This window comes from Rhinoderma darwinii, chromosome 3 (assembly GCF_050947455.1).
Source record: "Rhinoderma darwinii isolate aRhiDar2 chromosome 3, aRhiDar2.hap1, whole genome shotgun sequence".
Classification (NCBI taxonomy): Eukaryota; Metazoa; Chordata; class Amphibia; order Anura; family Rhinodermatidae; genus Rhinoderma; species Rhinoderma darwinii.
The window spans coordinates 338,130,093-338,151,226 of record NC_134689.1 but is presented as its reverse complement, the minus strand read 5'-3'; the positions used below and the strand labels follow the sequence as shown (position 1 = coordinate 338,151,226).

General features: G+C 42.8%; 1 protein-coding gene across 1 annotated transcript in view; it reads left to right on the top strand.

Moving 5' to 3' along the window:
• The window catches only part of LOC142750497 (stereocilin-like), a 39,146-nt gene extending 22,686 nt beyond the window's left edge, over nt 1-16,460 (top strand). The window contains exons 14-15 of the mRNA XM_075859499.1: nt 7,365-7,455; nt 16,317-16,460. Coding sequence (XP_075715614.1) covers nt 7,365-7,455; nt 16,317-16,460 — 235 coding nt within the window. The remainder of the gene's footprint in view (nt 1-7,364; nt 7,456-16,316) is intronic.
• Nucleotides 16,461-21,134: the final 4,674 nt, after the last annotated feature.

Genomic DNA, 21,134 nt, shown 5'->3' with positions numbered 1-21,134 from the left:
CCAGAACCAAGCTCATGCATACACAGTACCAAAACCAAGCTCAGTACATATATAACATCACCAGAACCAAGCTCAGTACATAAATAGAGCACCAGAGAAAAGCTCAGTACATATATATAGCACAATAACAAAGCTCAGTACATATATACAGCACCAGAACAAAGCTTAGTACATAAATACAGCACCAGAACAAAGCTCCCTACATATATAGCACTAGAACCAAGCTCAGTACATATATACAGCACTAGAACAAAGCTCAGTACATATTTACAGCACCAGAACAAAGCACAGTACATAAATACAGTACTAGAACAAAGCTGTAATGATGGGAGTAGGGAAACGGACAAGTGAGCCCTAATCTACCCGCCACTCTGTCCATGCCTACTTGCAACGACCCGCCCTAGGTGACGGGGTACAACTGGGCGGCGGTCCCTACGCTCAGTAAGTGCACGAGACAAACAGACAAGGGTACACAAAGCTAAGGGAAATTGGGCAGTTGCCCACGGCAACACCGTGAGCAACAGAGTGGTGAACGAGCCGAGTCAAACCAGGAGTGAACGAGGTACCAAACGCAGAGCAGGAGAGTAGTCAGAAAGCCAGGGTCAGTATGGAGCAGGATCAAATAGTCAGAAGCTGTAGCTGGGCCAGGAAACCACACGAGAAGAATCACAAGCAAAGGAGGAACAGGAAAGGCAGGTATAAATAGACAGAAGGCGGGAGCTAGCTCCATCTGGCCAGGCTGCGATAGGCTCTCCCACTCCTAAGCCTGCCATCCTGAGTGGTGTAAGATGGAGTCAGTCTAAGAGACATAGACTCAGGTGCAGACTGATTACCTATGGGCGTATACACAGAAGTTGTGCCTGGCAGATCCTTTACAGTACCCCCCCTTTTATGAGGGGCCACCGGACCCTTTCTAAGTGGACCTGGTTTATTGGGGAAACGAAGGTGGAACTTCCTGACCAATACCCCAGCGTGAACATCCCGGGCGGGTACCCAAGTCCTCTCCTCAGGCCCGTATCCTCTCCAATGGACCAGGTACAGAAGGGAGCCTTGGACCATCTTGCTGTCCACAATCTTGGCCACCTCGAATTCCACCCCCTCAGGGGTGAGAACGGGAACAGGAGGTTTCCTCGAGGGAGCCAAGGACGGGGAGCAGCGTTTAAGGAGGGAGGCATGAAACACGTCGTGTATTCGAAAAGATGGGGGCAACTCCATTCGGAAGGAGACAGGATTGAGGACTTCAATGACCTTATACAGCCCAATAAACCGGGGAGCAAACTTCTTGGACGGGACCTTAAGGCGCAAGTTCCTAGACGATAACCACACCAGATCCCCGACCATAAACAAGGGGTTAGCAGAACGTCTTCTATCAGCCTGAGTTTTTTGTACGCTCTGGGACGCCTCTAGGTTCTTCTGAACCTGAGCCCAGACTGTGCACAGTTCCCGATGAACGACCTCTACCTCGGGATTGTTGGAACTACCAGGTGAAACGGAGGAGAACCGTGGATTAAACCCAAAATTACAGAAAAAGGGGGAGACCCCTGACGAGTTACTGACCCGGTTATTAAGGGAAAATTCGGTGAGGGGAATGAATGAGACCCAATCATATTGACAGTCAGAGACAAAACACCTTAAATATTGTTCTAGAGATTGATTAGTCCTCTCCGTTTGGCCATTAGTTTCAGGATGGAAGGCAGAGGAGAAGGACAGATCAATCTCCAACTTTTTACAGAAGGCTCTCCAAAACAATGAAACAAATTGTACCCCTCTGTCCGAAACAATATTGACAGGGGCCCCATGGAGACGCAGGATGTGTTTGACAAACAAGGTAGCTAACGTCTTAGCATTGGGTAGTTTCTTGAGGGGCACAAAGTGGCACATCTTACTGAAGCGGTCTACTACAACCCACACCACCGACTTGCCTTGAGATGGAGGCAAATCGGTGATAAAATCCATGGAGATATGGGTCCAAGGTCTCTGGAGAATGGGCAAAGAACATAGTAAGCCCGCTGGTCGGGACCTGGGAGTCTTGGAGCTAGCACAAATTTCACAAGCGGCGACGTAAGCTTTAACGTCTTTAGGCAACTCAGGCCACCAATAGTTTCTGGCAATGAGGTGTTTGGTACCCAGGACGCCTGGATGACCAGATAGTGCGGAGTCATGATTCTCCCTAAGTACCCTTAGCCGGAATTGCAGGGGAAGAAACAGCTTGTCCTCAGGAAGGTTCCCGGGAGCTGAACCTTGATCGGCCGCAGTTTCAGAGACTAAATCAGAATCAATAGAAGAAATGATTATACCAGGAGGCAAAATACAAGCAGGATCTTCCTCCGAAGGAGGGCTGGCCATGAAGCTACGCGACAGAGCATCGGCCTTAATATTTTTAGACCCAGCCCTATAGGTAACCAAAAAGTTGAATCTGGTAAAAAATAGCGCCCATCGAGCTTGTCTCAGGTTTAGCCTCCGGCCAGATTCTAGGAAAACCAGATTCTTGTGGTCGGTAAGGACCGTTACTTGGTGCCTAGCCCCCTCCAGGAAGTGGCGCCACTCTTCAAATGCCCATTTAATGGCTAAGAGTTCGCGGTTGCCAATATCATAGTTACTCTCAGTGGGCGAAAACTTCCTGGAGAAGTAGGCACAGGGACGGAGATGGGTGAGGGACCTGGTACCCTGGGACAAGACAGCCCCCACTCCCACCTCGGATGCGTCAACTTCCACGATAAATGGCTCCATTTGTTTGGGCTGAACCAGCACTGGGGCCGAGATAAAGCACTTCTTAAGGACCTCAAAAGCCTGGACAGCCTCAGGAGGCCAGTGGAGGAGATCAGCACCTTTGCGAGTGAGGTCCGTAAGAGGCTTAGCGATGACCGAGAAGTTAGCAATAAATCTCCTGTAATAATTAGCGAACCCCAAGAAACACTGTAACGCCTTCAGGGAGGCAGGTTGGACCCATTCCGCCACAGCCTGGACCTTGGCGGGGTCCATGCGGAATTCATGAGGAGTGAGGATTTGACCCAAAAATGGTATCTCCTGTACCCCAAACACACATTTTTCGGTTTTCGCAAACAGTTTGTTTTCCCGAAGGACCTGGAGCACCTTCCTGACATGCTCAATGTGGGAGGACAAGTCCCTGGAAAACACCAGTATGTCATCAAGGTACACTAAAAGAAATACCCCCAGGTAATCTCTTAAAATCTCATTTATGAAATTCTGGAAGACCGCAGGAGCATTACACAACCCAAAGGGCATGACGAGGTATTCGAAATGACCTTCGGGCATGTTAAACGCAGTCTTCAACTCATCCCCCTCTTTGATGCGGATAAGGTTATACGCCCCCCGTAGATCAAACTTAGAGAACCATTGGGCCCCCTGAACCTGATTAAAGAGATCAGGAATCAAAGGAAGGGGATACTGGTTCCTTACAGTGACCTTATTCAAGTTACGGTAGTCAATGCATGGCCTAAGACCACCATCCTTCTTCCCTACGAAGAAGAAGCCAGCACCTACCGGAGAGGTAGAGGGGCGAATGTAACCCTTGGCCAGGCATTCCTGGATATACTCTCTCATGGCTTCACGTTCGGGACAAGAAAGATTAAATATCCTACCCTTAGGGAGCTTAGCTCTGGTACCAATTCGATAGCGCAATCATATTCTCTATGAGGAGGTAACACTTCGGAGGCCTCCTTAGAGAAAACATCAGCGAAGTCCTGAACAAACTCAGGTAGCGTGTTCACCTCCTCAGGGGGAGAAATAGAATTAACAGAAAAATATGACGTCAAGCATTCATTATCCCATTTGGTAAGCTCCCCAGTATTCCAGTCAAACGTGGGATTATGCAACTGCAACCAGGGAAGGCCTAAAACCAAATCGGACGATAATCCCTGCATCAACAGTACAGAGCACTGCTCCAAATGCATGGAGCCAACAAGGAGTTCAAAAACAGGGGTATGCTGTGTAAAATAACCATTAGCAAGAGGAGTGGAGTCGATACCCACTACAGGGACAGGTTTAGGCAAATCAATCAAAGGCATAGCTAGAGACATAGCAAATTCCACAGACATGATATTAGCAGAAGACACTGAATCCACGAAGGCACTGCCGGTAGCAGACCTACCACCAAAAGAGACCTGAAAGGGAAGCAAGATTTTATTACGTTTCATATTTACGGGAAATACCTGTGCGCCCAAGTTACCTCCCCGATGATCACTTAGGCGCGGAAGTTTTCCGGCTGCTTATTCTTACGCCTAGGACAGGTGTTCACTTGATGCTTGTCATCCCCACAATAGAAGCAGAGACCATTCTTCCTGCGGAACTCTCTACGTTGTCGGGGGGACACGGAGGCCCCGAGTTGCATAGGTACCTCCGAGTCTTGCCGTGGAAGAGCGAAGCAACGGGACCTCGGGAGGCATCATGGGGGAGTCAGAGGGGAAAACACAAAAACGTTCAAGTTGTCATTCCATGAGACGTCGGTCAAGTCGTACCGCTAAAGCCATAACCTGGTCAAGGGAGTCAGAAGAGGGATAGCTAACTAGCAGGTCTTTCAGGGCGTTCGACAGGCCCAACTAAACTGGCACCTTAAGGCAGGGTCATTCCACCGAGAAGCTACGCACCACTTCCTAAAGTCAGCAAAATACTCCTCAACAGGTCTCTTACCCTGACGTAAGGTCACCAGCTGACTCTCGGCAAAGGCAGTCCTGTCAGTCTCGTCATATATGAGTCCGAGAGCAGAAAAGAAACGATCAACGGAGGAAAGTTCAGGGGCGTCAGGAGCCAAGGAGAAGGCCCCCTCTTGGGGCCCTTCCTGGAGCCGGGACATAATTATACCCACCCGCTGGCTCTCAGAACCTGAGGAGTGAGGCTTTAAGCGAAAGTAGAGCCTACAACTCTCCCGAAAGGAGAGAAAAGTCCTCCGGTCCCCTGAGAACCGGTCAGGCAACTTGAGGTGGGGTTCAAGAGGTGAGGTGAGGGGCACTACCATGGTAGCGTCAGGCTGGTTGACCCTCTGAGCCAGGGCCTGGACCTGTAGGGAGAGACCCTGCATTTGCTGGGCCATGGTCTCAAGGGGGTCCAGGGACCAGGGTAGACTAGGTATAGGGCTTGTGATTATGTAATGATGGGGGTAGGGAAACGGACAAGTGAGCCCTAATCTACCCGCCACTCTGTCCCTGCCTACTTGCAACGACCCGCCCTAGGCGACGGGGTACAACTGGGCGGCGGTCCCTACGCTCAGTAAGTGCACGAGACAAACAGACAAGGGTACACAAAGCTAAGGGAAATGGGGCAGTTGCCCACGGCAACACCGTGAGCAACAGAGTGGTGAACGAGCCGAGTCAAATCAGGAGTGAACGAGGTACCAAACGCAGAGCAGGAGAGTAGTCAGAAAGCCAGGGTCAGTATGGAGAAGGATCAAATAGTCAGAAGCTGTAGCTGGGCCATGAAACCACACGAGAAGAATCACAAGCAAAGGAGGAACAGGAAAGGCAGGTATAAATAGACAGAGGGCGGGAGCTAGCTCCGTCTGGCCAGGCTGCGATAGACTCAGGTGCAGACTGATTACCTATGGGCGTATACACAGAAGTTGTGCCTGGCAGATCCTTTACAAAAGCTCATAACATAAATACAACACCAGCACAAACACATCTCAATTTAGTGCAACCCCTTCCGTATAGGTTTGTAAAACTACAGCTCCCAGCATGGCCCAAACAATGGTAAAAATATGCTGGGAATTGCTGTTTTACAACACAAAAAAAAATCATACCACCCATCATATTGCTGCAGATCCTACAGTTACTACAGTACTTATTAGAAGCAGAATAAACATTCACATTAAGTTACTCACAGGTAACATCTCAGATTGTAGTTGTTCCTTTTCTCTTTTCTTCTTCATCCAGTTCAGACCTCTATGATGACTTCTCCTGGCCACAGCCAATTTCTGCAGTTTGCCGCTTAGATGTCTTTAGCTTCTCATTTTTCAAACATTTCTGCACCTATAAATGAAGAAAAAATTCTCATGGTGCCACACACTATGCGCCTAAATATAATAGCGCCATTCGCTGCACCTATAATTATAATAGTTCCATACACTGTGTGCCTGATTATAATAGCACTATACACTGTGTCCCACAGACACACACACACAGTGCTCCCTGTAGATAGTGCCCCCCATAGAACCCCCTGTAGATAGTGCCCCACATATAGCCCCCTGTAGATAGTGCCTCACATATAGCCCACCCTTTAGATAGGGCCCTACATATAGCCCCCCTGTAAATAGGGTCCAACATATAGCCTGTCCTTAAAATAGTGCCCCACTTTTAGCCCCCCTGCTGCGCCCCCTGTAGATTGTGCCCCACATATAGCCTCCCTGTAGATAGTGCCCTGCATATAGACCCCCTGTAGATAGTGCCCCACATATGGCCCCCCTGTAGATAGTGCCCTACATATAGCCCCCCTGTAGATAGTGCCCCACATATTGCCCCCCCTGTAGATAGTGCCCTGCATATAGCCCCCCTGTAGATAGTGCATTACATATAGCCCCTCCCTGTAGATTGTGCCCCCCATATAGCTCCCCCTGTAGATAATGCCTCCTGTAGATAATGCCACTCACACTTTTAAGAGAAAAAACAAAACTTTACATACTCACCTGACTCTGTTTCCGCCGTCCTGTGGCAATGCAGGCCTGCAAGTAATTCTACCCTGCTAATCAGCGCAAGTCATTCTGCCCTGCTAATCAGCGCCTTTCAACGTCATTGCGCCGTTTGCATCTTTGAAAGGCACTGATTGACAGGGCCAATCAGCGCCTTTCAACGACGTCATCATCATGACTGAAAGGCACATTCTGTGCCCGGCCATTCATCGCTTATGCATGTAATTGTATCTGTGTCCTATAGATGCAGGTACAATTATATTGCCGGAGTGGGTGGGAGGCAGCTGGTTTCAGTGGCGCCCCCGCCCCCTCAGAGAGACAGAAGGCCACCCCCTGAGACGAGAAGCTCATCTCGCCTAATGGACAGGTGCAACCCTGACTACAACTGGGGCAAAATCAGTTGCAAAACCAGCCTCAACCCATCAACAGGAGTGGTAATGTTTCCGAAAAAAGTCAGTCTGGAGAAATGGAGATCGGTTGTTATTGCCAGGGAAAGCTGCAACTGGCAATGTATTTTACCTGCCGCACCCATTGCAGTAGAAATGTAGTATTACATGCCAGCCTTTATAAAATGAATGGCCAAACATGTAATACATGATTGGGCAAGGTCTGCCACTTGGGACCCTCCTCTATGATGTTCATATGCCTTGATAGAAAGCATTTTGTTAACTAGAATAGTAGGATAAGAAATAAAATATTGAGATGCCTTGTCATTTATTTTTAGTTCTACGGCACGTTGGACATCTCAGTTACTGAAACGTTTGGACAGGCTGGTTCCTTTGCTGCCACTTGCCTCCCTAAAGTCTCTCAACATGGTAAGTTCTGTCCTAGTTGAGTAAGGACAGAATACAATGGGGGTAAGTGAAAAAAATGTTTTATTATAAGGGAAATCTACGCTAGCCCCCGGATGGTGTACATTTCATTAGTGTCGCATAGACAGTTGAAGATGTGACAAATTTATTAAGATGGGTGTGCCTCTTAATAAATTTGATGAGGTCGCTAATAGCACCCACCCAGGTCTGTGTTTTATTTTTTTTAATTGGATTTACAATATGACGGCTGATAACAGTTGTCCATTATGGGCAACATGATAGTCATATATATATATATATATGTATATATATATATATATATATATATATATATATATATATATATATATATACAAAAAATAGAGCCCAGAAGCTGCTTCTGGGCTCTATTTTTTGTATATTCATGAGGAGCGCGTCACTCCTTTATTTGAAGCTAGCACCAGCCGTTTTTGGTATTTACACTGTGCTGCTCCTACTATTTGCTTGATCTTATATATATAAACGCCCCGAAAAACAGCTGAAAATACGGAGGCTGAACGCCTCCAAACATTTACCCATTGATTTTAATGGGAAAGACGGCGTTTCGCTCCCACAAGGCATATTGTTACGTGGTCGTTAGTAAAAATAGAAAAATAGCTCCAAAAATGGCCTTAAAAAACGCATTAAAAAAACGCTTGATGCATAAAAAACGGCTGAAAATCAGGGGCTGTTTTCCCTTGATAACAGCTCCGTATTTTAAAGCCGTTTTTAGTTTGCCGTGTTAACATACCCTAAGATTATATGCAATGGGGCTACACACTGTATAGTACGGATAAAAATTGAACACATTATCTCCAGGAAAAGTTCCTCACCATCCCCAATATCAAGGGGGTCAGATGTGGTAGATGAAGTGTGAGAACACACATGGTGTTTCTACGGCCGGGTCTCCCAGCCTTCACATTAAGTGATAAAGGATAAAAGCAGAAAACATAGCGCATGACTGCAGCGTTGGATAAAATCTTTTGGTACTTTATTCCATACACTCACAGAGTGAGGGTATGTGCACACACTCTAATTACGTCCGTAATTGACGGACGTATTTCGGCCGCAAGTACCGGACCGAACACACTGCAGGGAGCCGGGCTCCTAGCATCATAGTTATGTATGATGCTAGGAGTCCCTGCCTCGCTGCAGGACAACTGTCCCGTACTGTAATCATGTTTTCAGTAGGGGACAGTAGTTCCACGGAGAGGCAGGGACTCCTAGCATCGTACATAAGTTTGATGCTAGGAGCCCGGCTGCCTGCACTGTGTTCGGTCCGGGACTTGCGGCCGAAATACGTCCGTCAATTACGGACGTAATTAGTGTGTGTGCACATACCCTAACAAAGAAAAAAGCGCTCATAAATATATAAAACCTCTGTGTTGCATGCCAAGCCTTTCCTGCCCGACCCTGGATTTCGCCTTGTCCAGATTCTTGTGGGGCATGGCTAAAGCGCGCCCTGGTCTCTCATTAAATACACATTGTACAACACATCAATACACACCTGCATCTATACAAATAGCATACCTATTCTAAAACCATCAGCATGTTTTACATTAAAAATGCATTATAAAATATTATTTCCTCCTTCCACCACTCTCTTTTTATTAATAACAGATTATATTGTAACATCTGAAAGGAAACTGAGCATAGAGCAGAAAAAGTCCACTGCAATAAGACATTGTTCACACTTACTCTACTGCAGACAGATTATAGATTCATATGATTCTGTGAAAACAAATTCATATCCGCTGTCCACCTTATTGCAATCAATTTATTCTTCGCATTGACACTTTACTAAACCCCATAGATCATGGCGAATTAATAAGAATGCAAACAGTTATGGCAAATTACTGCACACAATAATAGAGTCCTGTTCACACGTACTTTCTGCCAACCAACTTACCAATACTATCACTAAGGGTTTTTACAACTGTAGGAAATGTAAGGCATGCAAAGAAAGAGGTTTAATCACACAACATAAGGGTATTCACAGTATTCAATTTGATACAAAAGAGTATAAAATCAAAGAATACATCACATGCGACACACAGAATGTGATCTACACTGTGTTCCAATTTATTATGCACATTGGATTTAAGTGTCATAACCATTTAATTATTAGTTTTTCAATTAAACTCATGGATGGCATTGTGTCTTAGGGCTCTTTGGATCATTGTAATCAATCTCAGACACCTGTGATAATTAGTTTGCCAGGTGTGCCCAAACAAAGGAAAACTACTTAAGAAGGACGTTCCACATTATTAAGCAGGCCACAGGTTTCAAGCAATATGGGAAAGAAAAAGGATCTCTCTGCTGCCGAAAAGCGTGAAATAGTGCAATACCTTGGACAAGGTATGAAAACATAGGATATTTCAAGAAAACTTAAGCGTGATCATCGTACTGTCAAAAGATTTGTGGCTGATTCAGGGCACAGTCGGGTTAGTTCAGATAAAGGCATAATGAGGAAGGTTTCTGCCAGACAAATTAATAGGATTAGGAGAGCTACTGCTAAAATGCCATTGCAAAGAAGCAAACAGGTATTTGAAGCCGCTGGTGCCTCTGGAGTCCCGCGAACCTCAAGTTGTAGGATCCTCCAGAGGTTTGCAAGTGTGCATAAAGCTATTATTCGGTCACCCGTAAACAATGCTCTCAAGCAGAAATGGTTGCAGTGGGCTCAGAAATACATGAAGACTAATTTTCAAACCGTGTTGTCTACTGATGAGTGCCGTGCTACCCTGAATGGTCCAGATGGATGGAGTAGTGGATGGTTGGTGAATGGCCACCATGTCCCAACAAAGGCTGCGACATCAGCAAGGAGGTGGCGGAGTCATGTTTTGGGCTGGAATCATGGGAAGAGAGCTGGTAGGCCCCTTTAGGGTCCCTGGCGGTGTGAAAATGACCTCTGCAAAGTACGTAGAGTTTATGACTGACCACTTTCTTCCGTGGTAAAAAAAGAACTGTGCCTTCCGTAGCAAAATTATCTTCATACATGACAATGCAACATCTCATGCTGCAAATAATACCTTTATGTCAATGGCTGCTATGGGCATAAAAGGAGAGAAACTCATGGTGTGGCCCCCATGTTCCCCTGACCTCAACCCTATTGAGAACCTTTGGAGCATCCTCAAGTAAAATATCTATGAGGGTGGGAGGCAGTTCACATCAAAACAGAAGCTCTGGGAGGCTATTCTGACATCCTGCAAAGATATTCAAGCAGAAACTGTCCAAATACTCACAAATTCAATGGATGCAAGAATTGTGAAGGTGATATCAAAGAAGGGGTCCTATGTTAACATGTAACTTGGCCTGTTAAGTTTATTTTGATTGAAAGAGCTTTTGATTTCTGTAAATATGACCTCCTGATGCTGCAAATTCAACAAATTACCATTTTAGTTCTATTTACAACCTTTAAAATGTTTTGATTTCTGTTGTGCATAATAATTTGAAAGTTTTTTACTTCTAAAAAAAAATCTGTTATCATTAGCAGATTTGTTCAATAAAATTTGCATTATACTCCAAGGGTTGATGGCTTGAAGATTATACTGACTGTCATTTGCATCGACTATTTAGGAAAATCAGCGAAAAATAACATTTGCATAATAATTTGGAACGCGGTGTATTTGATCACCTGTCTGTGCGGCTTAAAGTATCTTGGCTGAACAGACTGAAAATTAAAAACTAGGATGCTGGAGCACTGCCACATTATAAGAAAACGTGTATAGAGGCTAGTTGAGAACAGAGAGAAGAAATAGGCGCTACATAGGGTGAGTACATCAGGATAGCATTCGCTTTCTCTATTAGATATAGTATAAGGAAGCTCACCTTTGGGGGTTGTGCATGGATAGGCACAACACTATAGCGGAGATAGTTGGTTAGGAATCGTAATCCCTAGGGTGTCAGGTGCCAACCTCACCGGGGAGTAAATGCAGGTAGAAAAAAAATGAGAACCAGGTGGGATCCACTGTGAAAAAAACGACACTATCCAGGCGCAATACTTCCATGAGTCTAACACGTTTTTTGGAAGAAATATATAATTTATTGTCTAAAACAATAGATCATAATAAATGTACATAAAAAAGAAAAAGTCTCTTGAGGTACAAGACATTTCGGGGAAACAGAACTGCTTTATCAAGTAAACATGAGACAATGAACTTCATATTTAACTATAAACTCATAACAATCTTACATTTCCTGTAATCTATCAAGATGACACGGCCTTTCAGGCAGAGTGGAAAGAAGCTCATTTAATCCACTCGTTAAACCTAGTGAAGATTATTCTAAAAAGAAATGAAAAGAAGTATGAACAAATTACAACTGAGCTTTGTAAAGTTAAATTAGAACTGAGAACTAGACTTACTGAACAACAAATTAATGATTTCTCCAAGAACCTAGAAAAAACGCTCGTCCCGATTCAAGCTGAGATAAAAGAAAGGAAAAAATATAAATTCCTTAGAGATAAAAATGATTTAGATCTAGGAAAAGTCTTTGATTGGGGTAACAAACGGCAACAAAAAAATAAAAAAAATCGCTCTTCTGGAAGAAAAAATATTAATAATGACATTTGGGCAACAGATTCTGATTCAAGTATATCGGACGATGCCAGTAAAATTCAAAAGAACCAAATGCCCCTTTAGGAGATGCATCAGACGAGGGGGCAGAAGAAAAGGAAGAAGTGAAAAAGGAAGGAAAATTTGGCCGGAAAAGGAAGCAGGTTACATGGAGGAAGTAGGAGAATGACTCTATTACAAATATCATTAATCTTACAGAACTGACCTTGGATAAGGCCTGTGTTAGTCTTCTAGAGAAAGGTCTCAATTTCAGCTTGGCAGAGAATTTCGATATAGTAGACTTTGAGTAGGATCTCTTTAAGGGTGTAAGGAAACTTAATCTGCATAAAGCAATAAATAAATTAACAATAGATAATGCCAACATTAGAAGGGAATGTGAAATACCATGTCAGGTAGGCCCACTTTCCGAGTCAGAAATAGCTTGCTTCCAAATATTGGTAGACAACCTCCCAGATGAAGACACTGTGATCACACATAAAACAACTGAAATCGATTACTTTAAGGGTGGAATACCCTCTACTTTTTCACCCCTATAGCATCAGGCAGTAACCTAGAACTTTTCTCCCTAGTTGTAAAACATGAGGTGGAATCGATCCTATATAAAAGTAATTGTAATATCACAGAAGAGGAGGAAAGAGCACTGAATTCATTGAAAAAAAAGCAGATAAGGAGGTAACATAGTCCTTATGACTAGGGAATATTATCTCTCTGAAGCCTTAAAACAACTGTCAGACACAAATACTTATTCAAAATTAAAAGGTGATCCTACCAGCAAATTCCAGTTAAAATTACAATCCTTTCTAAGGAGAGATGTGGAAAATGGCTGCTTATCACGGAAAATGGCAGACAAATTATATCCTGAGTTCCCTTCAAAACCTACGTGGTATTTTCTACCTAAAATACATAAAGCTCGTAATAATCCTCCAGGCCGCCCAATTGTCTTGGTAGTCACCTCTCTAACCGAGCCCCCCTCTAAATGTAGCATCCATGGCCGCGGGCCGTCGGGTTTACTCACCTCCCGACGCCCGCAGCCATGGATCTGTGAGTGCTGGTCCCCATCTCCTTCCTAGGAGACACCAGTGCTCACTTCCGCTCCATTCTGTTGTGTCCGGTAGGGTGCGCGCACGCTCGTGCACAGCCTTAAAGGGCCAGCGCGCACAAAGGAAATCGTCATCAACTGCCATGATTTCCTGGTCTATAAAAAGGCCCCAGGCCTTCTGATCCTTGCCTGAGCATTGTTAGTCTATCCCAGTCTGTCTTGCAAATGGTCCCTTAGTGTTTCCTCGTTCCAGTTGTTACCAGTTCCTGTATCCCGTATTGTTCTTGTTCCTGTGCCTACCGGTGTTGGAGTCGTGTCTACTGCACCTGCTGTCGTTTGCCACGTCCAGTGTCGTTTGCCATGTCCAGTGTCGTTTGCCACGTCCAGTGTCTTCTGCCACGCCCAGTGCCTTCTGCCACGTCCAGTGTCTTCTGCCACATCGGTTACTGCCCGCCACGTCTGGCGCTACCTGCCGCACCGGCCTCCATCCATGCTGAAGCCACAGCCACCGTCTGGACTAGTTCAGGTACCCAAGCGTTGCTATCTGCTATTGACTTTCGTGTAGACTGTGACCTGGTCAGCTGCCTCCCCGCTACGGCGGAGCGGCCTGTGATCGTAACACTAAATATATAGATTGGCTTTTAAGGCCATCTCTGAAAAGTATTCCAGCCCATCTGAAAGTTACTAATGATTTCCTTAACGCTAGTAAGAATGTTACTTGGAAAGATAATTTCTATTTGACTTCTGTCAAGAGCCTTTACACTAGAATCCCACACGACACAGGTGTTGATGCAGTGAGAAAGGTTCCATCTTCAGCAACGAAGAGTGGAAACTACATTTCCTTTGTTTGTGAAGCACTCAACTTTATTCTTACCCATAATGCATTTAAGTTTAATGATACTTGGGACATACAAAATAACGGTACCGCAATGGGTACTCCTGTGGCTTGTAATTTGGCTAATATTTTTTTAACGGTATTTGAAGATAGGTACATCATCACTCACTTGAACCCCTTCCTGACAAAAAAAATAAATAATAGTTCAAAAGAGGAACAGAGATAAATTTTTACTTTCAAATATACTTGTCAAGCCCAAATAATAAAATTTTTTGATTTTTAGACACTGGCACCGAATCGAAGGAGATCCCTGTTTGAAAAATGTAGCTATAAAAAAACCTTTGATCTCTTTTAGGCAAAGCACTAATATAAAAGATAAACTGGTTCATAGTAGGTTCACTGAAACTAAGGATAGTTGGCTCAAAAGGCTAATCCCAAAGGGGAATTTTCATTGTGGTAATTCTACTCATTGCAAATATAACCTCCAAACTAAAACCCTTAATTTTGCAGGTATTGCACAAAAAGTACAACAATTCATCAGTTGTAAGACTTAATTCTCAAGACTCAATTTTCTGTCCATGTGGACGTTTCTATACAGGTAAAACCAATAGATGTCTGTATGTCAGATTTAGAGAGCATTGTAAATCAATTATAACAGGAGTTCCGAGATGAATCGATCATATGAGAAAGGCTCATGGGGGAGATTTCTCCTCTCTTGAAGTTTTCAGGTATAGAGCAAGTTGAAATTCCTGTAAATGGAGGCGACAGACACAAGATCTTACTCAGAAAAGAAGCAGGATGGATTATACACGCAAATGCGATGGGACCTGCCGGTTTAAAAGATAAAAATGAAATGCCAGTTTTTTTGTAGTAATTTTTGTGCTTATAGTTTTGGTTTTAACTTGCTGCATATTGAGATATGTTGTGCAATTTAATTTCACTTGTATAAGCAATAACATGCCTCTGTAAAGGGACAATGAACGGATTAGAAAAAAAAAAAAAAGAAGTTATTTACCATGGGGCTATACCAAATAGGCTAGTACCATTCCTTTATTACTGCCCCTTGTTAATCTATGTATACTGTACCTTCTCATCTTCATAGACGTTTCTTATTTAATATTTATATTTGAGCTAAGACTCCCACGCAGCCGCAATAGAGATGATCTCTCTCCAGCGGCTTTCATGATATGATCACGTGGGAATTCAAGTATCCGTCCTGCCATGACGTAATAAGGATTTTGTCTTCTCAATAGTGATTAACATAAAGGGGTGTGTAACAGGGGACGTTCACTGGTTTACTAAGGAAGCTGCAGCTGACCGTAGTTTAAAAGAACGCCGCCAGCAATGATGTTTTAAGTCAGAAGAAGCGCTATACTAAGCGCAAAACAGAATGTAACCTGCCATGCAATCTGCTTTGTCCTCCCTTATACTCTATTATTTTTGCTGAATGCCACAATAAAAGAAAAACATACAACCATATGGGTGAGTGCCGTCATTTCATCTTCCTCACTATTTGTTGAACTTCATATTTAATCTTTGGTTGAGAATATTAGAATACAACACCTACTGTTCGGTGCGGTGTGGGTGGCACAATGGGAGGTCGGGATATAATATGCCAGTATGCTGGCATTTGTAAACAGTAGAAAGAACGTCATTAGATATTTTTGGCTACGTTATCAGGTGGGAAGGTACTCTCCCTGACGTATTCTTGTGACACTTTGTAAAGGGCGTGATAATTAGACACTCATGTATGCTTTTGGGAACAGGTTCCTTATCTCCCTCAAGATGAATAATTGACAGAGTGAATAAATATGCGGAAGGGATGTGTAATAAGGTTGAGCACATTATTGATATGTATTGGGGTGTTACTCGATTGGGTGATGGATATTGCGGAACTCTTCTGTCAAGATATATTGGGATAGTTAAGCAAATATGTACGAAACAAGTTCTTTGGGTGGGACAACGATATTGATGGAAGTATAGGGTTACATGCACACATTGCGTATTTTTCTCCAGAAAATACGCAGCAAAACCGCAGGAAACCCACAAGAAATTTGCAGATAAAAAATGCACCTGAAGGTGCTTTTTTTGATGCGTTTCTGGGTGTTTTTTACGTTTTGATGGCATCCAACCAAATAGGGAGGGGGCAATCTGACTGAAAGGATTGAAGGGTATGGGTTAAAGAGTTCAGGGTTGGGCATCTCCTTTATCGTGTTATTAATATAAGAAGGGTGGGGGCCAAGTGAGTGGCCTATTAGAAGAGTACCTTCTATGCTGCGTCCCGCCCAGCAGAGAGGTGATATATATATATAAATACAAAAGGAAAGAAAAGAGGATGATACATTTTCTATGCTATTTTTCATTGCGATGTAAATTTCTTATATTGTTTTGTATTAAGTCACAGCTGGCGGTTTTCAGATCTTGGTGGTGTGATGAGGAGCTACGAGGGCGGACTTGCCCAAGTGAGTGGCCTATTAGAAGAGTACCTCCTATGCTGCGTCCCGCCCAGCAGAGAGGTGATATAGGGGGAAATGCCTGGTGAGCTTCCTCTTCCTGAGAACCTGGAGGCGAGTGTCCCACCCTCCCTCCCTTGTTTACTTAAAGGGATTAGGACAAGGAACAGGAATATTACGTGTTACAGTTGGTATTATGGAGGTTTTATAGATATACACTGTTAACTTTTATATATTCATGTATGTGTTATAAATATATATATAAGGGGAGGATGATACATTTTCTATGCTATTCTTCATTGCGATGTAAATTTCTTATACTGCTGTTTTGTATTAAGTCACAGCAGGCGGTTTTCAGATCTTGGTGGTGTGATGAGGAGCTACGAGGGCGGACTTGCCCATCGGGAGTCCGGCGGCCAGCATAACGCTTCATAGCTATGCGGATAATACTGGTTGCCGCTGAGCAATTTTGTTGACAGATTTAATAAAAGCTATGGCCGATCACCATCCAGCAAAAATGAAGAAGTGTGTTGTGGTCGTTATTTAACCCTTTCAGGACCAAGGGTCATCGATTCCCTCAATAACCAGCCCCATTTTTTCAAATCTGACATATTTTATGTGGTAATAACTCTGGAATGCTTTTGCCTATCCAAGCGATTCAGAGATTGTTTTCTCGTGACATATTGTACTTTATGTTAGTGGAAAAATGTGGTCAATAAATTCATAGCTTATTTGTGAAAAACACCAAAATGTAAAGAAAATTTGCAAAAATTATAATTTTTCTCATTTTAAATGTAATCTACTTGTAAAACAGATATTAATACCACACAAAATTGTTGCTAATTAACATACCCCATATGTCTACTTTATATTTGCATTGTTTTTTGAACATTATTTTATCTTTCTAGGACGTTACAAGGCTTAGAACTTTAGCAGCAATTTCTCACATTTTCAAGAAAATTTCAAAAGGCTATTTTGTCAAGGACCAGTTCAGATCTGAAGTGGCTTTGAGGGCCTTATGTACTAAATAGACCCCATAAATCACCCCATTTTAAAAACTGCACCCCTCAAAGTATTCAAAACAGCATTCAGAAAGTTTATTAACCCTTTCACAGGATTTAAAGCAAAGTAGAGGTGAAATTTACACATTTCATTTTTTTTGCCGAAATTCATTTGTAATACATTTTTTTCTGTAACACAGAAGGTTTTACCAGAGAAATGCAACTCAATATTTATTGCCCAGATTCTGCAGTTTTTAGAAATATCCCACATGTGGCTCTGGTGTGATAATGGACTGAAGCACCGGCCTCAGAAGCAAAGGAGCACCTAGTGGATTTTGGGGTCTCCTTTTTTTAGAATATATTTTAGGCACCATGTCAGATTTGAAGAGGTCTTGTGGTGCCAAAACAGTGGAATCTCCCCAAAAGTGGTTTTGGAAACTGCACACCTCAAGGAATTCATCTAGGGGTATAGTTAGCATCTTGACCCGACAGGTCTTTTGCTGTATTTATTGGAATATGTCTGTGAAAATGAAAATCTAAATTTTTTCTGAAAAAATATAAAAAAAATGTAATTTTTACAAGGAATAAAGAATATAAGGCACCCCAAAACTTGTAAAGCTATTTCTCACAATTACGGAAATACCCCATATGTGGTAATAAACTGCTGTTTGGACCCACGGCAGGGCTCAGAAGGGAGGGAGCACCATTTGGCTTTTGGAGCGCAGATATTGCTTGGCAACAGTTCTGTTTGGGGTTTTGCTGGTATTTAAATTTATAATGTGGTGGCATATATAATCTGTGCGGAGTGCATCAGGGTATATGTGATCTGTGCGGAGTGCATCAGGGTATATGTAAGCTGGGCAGAGTACATCAGGGCATAATAAGATGGTATAATAATGGGGTAAATAAATAATTCATAGATGTGTGGCCAGTGTCGAATTGATAAATGGTGTCCAATCTTATCCACTTTTGGACACTGCACAATTTCTGTCGCTATATTCTGAGCGCCAGAACTTTTTTTTAAAAAATTTCTCCACCGGAGCCGTGCGAGGGCTTATTTGTTACGTTACAATCTGTAGTTTTCATTGGTACCATTTTAGGGTACATGTGATTTTTTGATCCCTTTTTATTCGATTTTTTGCCAAGCAAAGTGACAAAAAAAAAACATACATTTTGACAATGTTTTTTTTACTTTTTTTTTTACAGCAATCACTGTGCGCTATAAATGACATTTGACTTTATTCTGCAGGTTGGTACGATTACCGCGATACCATATGTATATAGTTTTTTTATGTTTTGTGGCGTTTGCGCAATAAAATCACTTTTCTATAAAATTATTTATTTTTTGTGTCACCATATTCTGAGAGCCATAATTTTTTTATTTTTCAGTCAAAAAAGCTGTGTAAATGGTTGTTTTTTGCGGGACGGGTGTTAGTTTTTATTGGTATTATTTTGGAGTACATGCAAATTTTTGATCACTTTTTATTCTATATTTTGGAGGGGTGATGACCAAAAAAATTGTGATGCTAGTATTATTTTTAAATTATTTTTTGCGGTGTTCACAGTACGGGAAAAATAATATTATAGTTTTATAGTTGGGGTCGTTACGAACGCGGTGATACCAAATATGTGCACTTTTTTAACGTATTATTTTTTTTTCCTATAATAAAAGACATAGGAAAAAAAGCATTTTTTGTTTTTGTAACTTATAACTTGTTTTTACACTTTTATAAAACATTTTTAATACTTTTTTTCTTTTACTTGAAGACCTGCAGCACTGATGGCTGCTATAATACATTACACTACCTAGGTAGTGTAACGTATTATAAACTGTCAGTGTGATGGTGACAGTCACACTGACAGGAAGCCTATGAGGACCAGCTGGTCCTCATAGGCTTCTGTGAATGGCAGAACGGAGTATGGCCTCCGGTTTTGCCTTGCACACGACGGCAGCACCCGCAATCGGTCCTCGGGAAAGTTTGTTGTAGCAACAAACTTTCCAGTTTGTTGCTACAACAAACTTTCCCTGTGATCACATGATCGGGACCTGAACCAATAAGGTCCCAGTCATGTCTCCGGGACCAGAGGCAGGGGTTAACAGCGTGATCCGGGTGTCAGCACTACTGAGGCACCCGGATCGCCCTTTTAACACCCACTGTGAATTCACGTCGGCGCTGCACAGAGCCCAGCAAGCACCGACGTGAATTTACTGTGGGCGGTCAGGAAGCGGTTAATAACGGTGATCATATTCTCTGTAGCCGAACCAATCGGTTCGGCTGTCAGAGAATAGGTTGCTGGGGAGCCGCGGACACTGACACAGCCGGCGTCCGAGCGCTTTTCACAGTTCTATGCCGGCTGGAACAGAGATCTGTATATTCACGCCCCCTGGCTGCACGGGGTATGTGCGAAAAGGACGTGTATCTACAGATTGTCGGCATGAAAGGGTTAATTAGAACAGGCAAAGATGCCCCTCAGTTAGATGTTAGTATACCATGCTTGCAGTCTGATTCGTAAATTGCTGTGTTTTCATGCTGCGTGTTTTGGTGCGATTTTCCTCTGTACTAGGCCGACAGAATTCGCAAGCGGAAGCGCAAGATAAATTGACATGCTGCAAATTTTAAAATCTGCACCGCAGGTCAATTTACGTGCAGGAAAATACTGCAGTGTGTACATGAGATTTCCTGGAATCTCATTGTTTATGTTGGTACTGTATCACGCTGTGGTTTTGCTGAACACAAATATGCGCGGCTAAAACGCACATCATACGCATTGTCTGCATTTACCCTAGTACATTATGTTTTAGGATGTAATTTATTACATTTACTAACTAGCTACTATGAATATTGAATTGATTGCAACAGTGTGGAGTGTGAATATAAAAAGAAATACAAAAAATGCATGGAGTTGTGAGTTGGTTGGCAGAAAGTACGTGTGAACAGGACTCTATCATTGTGTGCAGTAATTTGCCATAACTGTTTGCATTCTTATTAATTCGCCATGATCTATGGGGTTTAGTAAAGTGTCATGGCGAAGTATAAATTGGTTGCAATAGGGTGAACTGCGGATATGAAATTGTTTTCACAGAATCATATAAATCTTTAATCTGTCGTAAGGTAGAGTAAGTGTGAACAATGTCTTATTGCAGTGGACTTTTTCTGCTCTATGCTCAGTTTCCTTTCAGACGTTACAATACAATCTGTTATTAATATAAAGAGAGTGGTGGAAGGAGGAAATAATATTTTATATTGCATTATTAATGTAAAACCTGCTGATGATTTTAGAATAGGTATGCTATGTGTATAGATACAGGTGTGCCTAATGATGTGTTGTACAATGTGTATTTAATGAGAGACCAGGGCGCGCTTTAGCCATGCCCAAGAAGCTGGACAAGCGAAACCTCGGGTCGGGCAGGAGAGGCTTGGCATGCAACACAGAGGTTTTATATATTTATGAGCGCTTTTTTCTTTGTCACTCTGTGAGTATATGGAATAAAGTACCAAAAGATTTTATCCAATGTTGCAGTCTGCGCTATGTTTATCTGCTTTTAACCTGTCCAGAAGCACTTTATGTAAAGGCTGGGAGACCCGGCAGTAGAAACACCAAGTGTGTTCTGACCCTTAATCTACCAAATCTAACCTCCTTGATATTGGGGATGGTGAGAAACTTTTCCTGGAGACAGTGTGTTGAATTTTTATCCGGACTATACAGTGTGTAGCCTCATTGCATAATTTTTATATATGTATTTCTGAGTAGATTGCTGAA